The sequence below is a fragment of the Coturnix japonica genome, unplaced genomic scaffold (genome assembly GCF_001577835.2).
Source record: "Coturnix japonica isolate 7356 unplaced genomic scaffold, Coturnix japonica 2.1 chrUnrandom458, whole genome shotgun sequence".
Lineage (NCBI taxonomy): Eukaryota > Metazoa > Chordata > Aves > Galliformes > Phasianidae > Coturnix > Coturnix japonica.
Window position 1 is genome coordinate 131,511 of NW_015439872.1, and position 8,268 is coordinate 139,778.

Sequence of the window (8,268 nt, forward strand, 5' to 3'; positions counted from 1 at the left end):
GTAAAAGGTTTATTTAATAGGGGAAGAGGGAAGGAAATAGATAATACCAAAATTGGGGGATTTTAACCCAAAATATCCGAGAGAAAAAGGGAAATTGCGTAAAAATGTCATTAAAAATCGCTATTCAGAATTGGGGTAAAAAAGGGTGATTTTGGTTCAAAACTGGATGGGATTGGAAAGGTAAAAGGTTTATTTAATAGGGGAAGAGTAATTGAAAGAGATAATACGAAAATTGGGTGATTTTAACCCAAAATGATGGAGAGAAAAAGGGAAATAAGCAAAAAATGGCATTAAAAATTGCGTTCAAACGCTATTGGAATTTGGGTTAAAAAAGGGTGATTTTGGTTCAAAATTGGATGGGATGGAAAAGGTAAAACGTATATTTAATAGGGGAAGAGGAACGGAAATAGATAATACCAAAATTGGATGATTTTAACCCAAAATCTTGGAGAAAAAAAGTGAATTTAGCAAAAAAAATGGCATTAAAAATTGCGTTTAGATGCCATTGAAAAATGGGTTAAAAAAGAGTGATTTTGGTTAAAAACTGGATGGGATTGGAAAGGTAAAGGGTTTATTTTATAGGGGAAGAGTAGGCGAAATAGATAATACCAAAATTGGGTGATTTTAACCCAAATTGATGGAGAAAAAAAGTGAATTTAGCAAAAAAATGGCATTAAAAATTGCGTTCTAATGCTATTGAAAATTGGGTTAAAAAAGGGCGATTTTGGTTAAAAACTGGATGGGATTGGAAAGGTAAAAGGTTTATTTAATAGGGGAAGAGTAGCGAAATAGATAATACCAAAATTGGATGATTTTAACCCAAAATGATGAAGAAAAAGAGGGAATTTAGCAAAAAATGACATTAAAAATCGCTATTCAAAATTGGGGTTAAAAAGGGTGATTTTGGTTCAAAATTGGATGGGATTGGAAAGGTAAAAGGTTTATTTAATATGGGAAGAAGAATTGAAATAGATCATATGAAAATTGGGTGATTTTATCCCAAAATGATGGAGAAAAAAAGTGAATTTAGCAAAAAAATGGCATTAAAAATAGCGTTTAGATGCCATTGAAAATTGGGTTAAAAAAGGGTGATTTTAGTTAAAATCAATAGAAGGATTGGAAAGGAAAAGAGTTTAATTAATAAGGGAAGAGGAATTGAAATAGAAAGTACCAAAATTGAATGATTTTAACCCAAAATATCCGAGAGAAAAAGGGAAATTACGTAAAAATGACATTAAAACTCGCTATTCAAAATTGGGGTAAAAAAAGGGTGATTTTAGTTAATATCAATAGAAGGATTGGAAAGGAAAAGAGTTTATTTAATGGGGGAAGAGGGATTGAAAGAGAAAGTGCCAAAATTGGATGATTTTAACCCAAAATCTTGGAAAAAAAGATGAAATTTAACAAAAAATGGCATTAAAAATTTGGTTCAAATGCGATTGGAAAATGGGTGAAAAAAGGGTGATTTTGGTCAAAAACTGGATGGGATTGGAAAGGTAAAGGTTTATTTCATAGGGGAAGAGAAATTGAAATAGAAAATACAAAAATTGGGGGATTTTAACCCAAAATGATGGAGAGAAAAAGGGAAATTAGCAAAAAATGACATTAAAAATCGCTATTCAAAATTGGGGTAAAAAAGGGTGATTTTGGTTAAAAACTGGATGGGATTGGAAAGGTAAAAGGTTTATTTAATAGGGGAAGAGGAATTGAAATAGAAAGTACCAAAACTGGGGTATTTTAACCCAAAATATCCGAGAGAAAAAGGGAAATTACGTAAAAATGTCATTAAAAATCGCTATTCAGAATTGGGGTAAAAAAGGGTGATTTTGGTTAAAAATTGGATGGGATTGGAAAGGTAAAAGGTTTATTTAATAGGGGAAGAGGAATTGAAATAGATAATACCAAAATTGGGGGATTTTAACCCAAAATCATGGAGAAAAAGATGAAATTTAGCAAAAAATGACATTAAAAATTGCTATTCAAAATTGGGTTAAAAAAAGGCAATTTTGGTTCAAAATTGGATGGGATTTGAATGGTAATAGGTTTATTTAATAGGGGAAGAGTAGATGAAATAGATAATACCAAAATCGGGTGATTTTAACCCAAAATGATGGAGGAAAAGATGAAATTTAATAAAAAATGGTATTAAAAATTGCGTTATAATGCTATTGAAAAATGAGTGAAAAAATGGTTATTTTGGTTAAAAACTAGATGGGATTGGAAAGGTAAATGTTTATTTAATAGGGGAAGATGTAAGGAAACAAAAAACCCCAAAATTGGGTGATTTTAACCCAAAATGGCTGAGAGAAAAAGCAAATCTACCAAAAACCACCGTATAAAAGGGGAAATTTAACAAAAAAAGCCATAAATTTTGGGTTTAAAAAAGCCAATTTTGGTCAATTTTGGGTTGAAATGAGGCTTTACCTGATGTCGTCGTCGGTGACCAGGAAAGCCTTACAAAGGCCTTACAAACCTACCCAAAAATGGCATTAAAAACTGCATTGAAACACTATTCAAAATTGGGTTAAAAAAGGGCGATTTTGGTTAAAAATGAGACTGATTCTTCAAACAAAAAATGGTATTTTTAGTAGGGGAAGAGGAATTGAAAGAGAAAACCCCAAAATTGGGTGATTTTAACCCAAAATGGCCGAGAGAAAAATGGAATTTACCTTAAAATGGCATTAAAAATGGTGTTAAAACGCTATTGGAAAATGGGTGAAAAAAAGGTGATTTTGGTTAAAAAGTGGATGGGATTGGAAAGGTAAAGGGTTTATTTAATAGGGGAAGAGGAATTGAAATAGATAATACGAAAATTGAGTGATTTTATCCCAAAATCTTGGAGAAAAAGATGAAAATTAACAAAAAATGGCATTAAAAATTGCGTTCAAATGCTATTCAAAATTGGGTTAAAAAAGGGTGATTTTGGTTAAAAATTGGATGGGATTGGAAAAGTAAAAGGTTTATTTAATAGGGGAAGAGGGAAGGAAATAGAAAGTACCAAAATTGGGGGATTTTAACCCAAAATATGCGAGAGAAAAAGGGAAATTACGTAAAAATGACATTAAAAATCGCTATTCAGAATTGGGGTAAAAAAGGGTGATTTTGGTTAAAAATTGAATGGGATTGGAAAAATAAAGGGTTTATTTAATAGGGGAAGAGGAAATGAAACAGAAAACTCCAAAATTGGGTGATTTTATCCCAAAATGGCCGAGAAAAAAAAGAAATTAACCAAAAAACACCATAAAAAGGGGGAAAATTAACAAAAAAGACCATAAATTTTGGGTTGAAAAAAGCCAATTTTGGTGAATTTTGGGTTGAAATGAGGCTTTACCTGATGTCATCATCGGTGACCAGGAAAGCCTTACAAAGGCCTTACAAATTTACCCAAAACTGGCATTAAAAATTGCGTTCAAACAATATTGAAAAATGGGTTAAAAAAGGGCGATTTTGGTTAAAAATGAGACCGAATCTTCAAACAAAAAATGGTATTTTTAATAGGGGGAGAGGAAATGAAAGAGAAAGCCCCAAAATTGGGTGATTTTAACCCAAAATGGCCAAGAGAAAAAGTGAATTTACCTAAAAATGGTATTAAACATTGCGTTCAAATTCTACTCAAAAATGGGTTAAAAAAGGGTGATTTTGGTTCAAAAATGGATGGGATTGGAAAGGTAAAGGGTTTATTTTATAGGGGAAGAGTAGACGAAATAGTTAATACCAAAATTGGGGGATTTTAACCCAAAATGGCCGAGAGAAAAAGCAAATTTACCAAAAAACACCGTATTAAAGGGGAAAATTAACAAAAAAAGCCATAAATTTTGGGTTAAAAAAGGCCAATTTTGGTCAAATTTGGGTTGAAATGAGGCTTTACCTGATGTCATCGTCGGTGACCAGGAAAGCCTTACAAAGGGGTTGAGATGAATTAAGCCAGACGGATGGATTCTTCTCGGCCGCGCTTGAAATCTGCCCGGTAACGGGAACCGAACCGACATGGAGGGCGCTGGCTACGGCTGATAGTAACGTCACGTCATCCGGAACCGGGCCTAAAGCTGAGGGGTTTTGGGGTGAAAAAAGGCAATTTTGGGTCAAAATTATTATACAACCTTATAAAGGAGACTTTAAGGTATTTTTGGTATTTTTTTGGGATTTTTTCGGGCATTTTTTGGGGTATTTTTAAGGGTTTTTATGCAGTGACGTTTCATGCCAAATTTTGGGTAATATTGACCCAAAATTGAGGTTTTTTGACCCAAATTTGGGATTTTTTGACCCATTTTGAATATTATGGGATTTATGGGATTTTTTGGGATTTTTTGGGATTTTTTGGGATTTTTTGGTATTTTTTTAGGATTTTTTGGGATTTTTTTGAGTATTTTTTGAGTATTTTTTACGATATTTTGCAATTTTACCCAATTTTGGTCTTTTTTACCCCATTTTTTGCCTATTTTCCTCCATTTTTGCCTATTTCACCCCATTTTGTGTATTTTAACCAATTTTGGGATTTTTTGGGTATTTTTTGGGATTTTTTAGGGTATTTTTTGGGGTATTTTAGGAGGTTTTCATTGGCGCTGCCTACGGCTGATAGTAACGTCACGTCATCAGGAACAGGGCCTAAAGCTGAGGGTTTTTGGGGTGAAAAAAGGCAATTTTGGGTCAAAATTATTATACGACCTTATAGAGGAGACCCTAAGGAATTTTTGGGATTTTTTTGGGATTTTTTTGGGTATTTTTTAGGGTATTTTTAAGGGTTTTTTTCCACCTCGATTTTGGGGATTTTTAGTGGGATTTTTGCCCAAATTTGGGGTTTTTTGACCCAAATTTTGGGTTTTTTTTAACCATTTTGAATATATGGGGATTTATGGGATTTTTTGTGATTTTTTGGGATTTTTTGGGATTTTTTTAGAATTTTTAAGAATTTTTTTAGGATTTTTTGGGGAATTTTTAGGGATTTTTCGTAATTTTGCCCAATTTTGGCATTTTTTTCCCCAATTTTTATGACATTTTTTACCAATTTGGGGTATTTTCTATCAAATTTGGATATTGGGCATTTTTTGGGATTTTTTGGGATTTTTTAGGATTTTTTTAGGATTTTTTTTGATTTTTTTAAGAATTTTTTGAGGATTTTTTACGATATTTTGCAATTTTACCCAATTTTGGAGTTTTTTGACCCAAAATTGGGGTTTTTTGACCCATTTTGAATATTTGGGGATTTATGGGATTTTTTGGGATTTTTTGGGATTTTTTGGGATTTTTTAAATATTTTTTAGGATTTTTCTTTTAATTTCCTGGGGTATTTTTCGGTATTTTTTGTAATTTTGCCCATTTTTGGGGTTTCTTGACCCAAATTTGGGGTTTTTTAACCCATTTTGGGTATTTTGGGATATTGGGGATTTTTAGGGATTTTTTGGGATTTTTTAGGATTTTTTGGGGATTTTTTAGGGTATTTTTTGGGGTATTTTTAAGGGGTTTTTTGTAGAGCGAATTTATGGGATTTTTGACCCAATTTTGGGGTTTTTTGACCCAAAATTGAGGTTTTTTAACCCATTTTTGGGACATTTTGGGGTATTTTAACTAATATGGGATTTATGGGATTTTTTGGGAGTTTTTTTTCTCGATTTTTATACGGATTTTTTTAGGACATTTTTTTAAGGATTTTTTGAGGAATATTTTACCGATATTTTCGCAATTTTACCAATTTTGGGGTTTTTTTTGACCAAATTTGGGGTATTTTGGACCCACTATTTGGGTATTTTTGGGATAATGTGGGGATTTTTAAGTGATTTTTTGGGATTTTTTAGGATTTTTTTAGGATTTTTTCAGGGCAGTTTTTTGGGGTATTTTTAAGGGTTTATTTGTAGACGGCGGATTATGGGGATTTTTGACGCCAATTTTGGGGTTTTTTGACCCAAAATTGAGGTTTTTTTACCCATTTTTGGGCATTTTGGGGTATTTTACTAAATATGGAATTTATGGGATTTTTTGGGATTTTTTTTTAGGATATTTTTTAGGATTTCTTATTTTGATTTTTTTAGAAATTTTTTTGAGGATTTTTCTTAGATATTTTTGCAATATTTACCCCAATTTTGGAGTTTTTTGGGAGCCCAAAATTGAGGTTTTTTAACCCATTTTTGGGACATTTTGGGGTATTTTAACTAATATGGGATTTATGGGATTTTTTGGGATTTTTTGGGATTTTTTTTAGGTTTATTGATTCCTATGGGGTTTCTATGGGGTCTTATAGGGTCCTATAGGGTCTTATAGGGTCCTATGGGGTCTTATGGGGTCCTATAGGGTCTTATGGGGTTTTATAGGGTCTCTATGGGGTCTATGGGGTCCTATGGGGTCCTATGGGGTCTCTATGGGGTCTCTATGGGTTCTAATACGGTCTTATGGGATCCTATGGGGTCTATGGGATCTATGGGGTCTATGGGGTCCTATGGGGTCTATGGGGTCCTATGGGATCTATGGGGTCTCTATGGGGTCTTATGGGGTCCTATAGGGTCTTATAGGGTCCTATGGGGTCTTATAGGGTCCTATGGGGTCTTATGGGGTCCTATAGGGTCTTATGGGGTCTATGGGGTCTCTATGGGGTCTCTATGTGGTTCTATGGGGCTCTATGGGGTCTCTATGGGGTCTCTATGGGGTCTATGGGGTCTATGGGGTCTCTATGGGTGTCTATGGGGTCTATGGGGCTCTATGGGGTCCTATGGGATCTATGGGGTTTCTATGGGGTCTCTATGGGGTCCTATGGGGTCTCTATGGGGTTTCTATGGGGTCCTATGGGGTTCTATGGGGTCTTATGGGGTCCTATGGGGTCTTATAGGGTCTATGGGATCTATGGGGTTTCTATGGGGTCGTATGGGGTTTCTATGGGGTCCTATGGGGTCTATGGGGCGCTATGGGATCCTATGGGGTTTAATGGGGTCTTATGGGGTCATATGGGGTCTATGGGGTCTCTATGGGGTCCTATGGGGTCCTATAGGGTCTTATGGGGTTTTATAGGGTCTCTATCGGGTCTATGGGGTCCTATGGGGTCTTATGGGGTCCTATGGGGTCTTATGGGGTTTTATAGGGTCTCTATGGGGTCTATGGGGTCCTATGGGGTTTCTATGGGGTCTCTATGGGGTCTATGGGGTCCTATGGGGTCCTATGGGGTTCTATGGGGTTTCTATGGGGTCCTATGGGGTCCTATGGGGTCCAAGCTCACCTTGCAGCCCTTTGGGCAGCTCCATTGCTTTCAATATCTCCTGCCCCACGTCGGACGCGCTCAGCCCTCGAAGCCTCTTCTCCCAGAACAGCTGGGGGGGTTCATTTGCATCTCATTAATATTCACCAGCCTCATTAATATTCATAAGCCCCATTAATATTCATCCAGCCCCGCCCCACCCCTCCATGTCCCCTCCATTAGCTTCAATGGGGGTCCAATAGGCCCCAATAGCCTCATTAATTATACATTCACTCATTAGCATACTCATTAATATTCATAAGCCTCATTAATATTCATTGAGTCCCACCCCACCCCCACCCCATCCCTCCATCAACCTCCATTGGGTTCAATAGAGGCCCATAGACTAACATAGAGCTCATTGATTATGCATGCACTCATTAGCATACTCATTAATATTCACAAGCCTCATTAATATTCATTGACCCCCACCCCCCTCCTTCCCATTGGTTCCTATTGGTTCCCATTGCGTCCATTGACTTCAATGGGTGCCCATAGACTAACATAGAGCTCATTAATTATGCATTCACTCATTAGCATATTCATAAGCTCATCAATATTCAACAACCCCCACCCCACTCCTTCCCATTGGTTCCTATTGCTTCCATTGACTTCAATAGGGGCCCATAGAGTAACATAGGCCTCATTAATTATGCATTCGCTCATTAGCATATTCATAAGCCCCTCCCCATTCCCTATAGATCCCTATATACTAATAGCCCCCATAGACTTACATAGGGCTCATTAATTATGCATGCATTCATTAGCTCCGCCCACATTCCCATATATGGCGTCAAGCCCCGCCCCATTTCCTGCAATAGGGGCCCCATTGGGTGCGGACTCATGAATATTCATATAGTCATGAATATTCAACGAGTCCTAGTGATTCCTATGGGGTCCTATGGGGTCCTATAGGGTCTTATAGGGTCTCTATGGGGTCTTATAGGGTCCCATTGATTCCTATGGGGGCTGCAATACCATTAGCGGCCACTAGGGGGCGCTATAGCAGATTATAATGGGAGTCTATGGGAGCCATTGATTCCTATGGG

General features: G+C 36.2%; 1 protein-coding gene across 6 annotated transcripts in view; it reads right to left on the reverse strand.

Moving 5' to 3' along the window:
- The window catches only part of LOC107307002 (methyl-CpG-binding domain protein 2-like), a 26,601-nt gene that overhangs the window by 4,002 nt on the left and 14,331 nt on the right, over positions 1 to 8,268 (reverse strand). For all 6 annotated transcript variants that reach the window (XM_015850439.2, XM_015850436.2, XM_032441651.1 and 3 more), the window contains exons 4-5: positions 7,202 to 7,292; positions 3,869 to 4,046 (exon numbers count right to left, since the gene is read on the reverse strand). In XM_015850439.2, the coding sequence (XP_015705925.1) occupies positions 3,869 to 4,046; positions 7,202 to 7,292 (269 nt within the window). The remainder of the gene's footprint in view (positions 1 to 3,868; positions 4,047 to 7,201; positions 7,293 to 8,268) is intronic.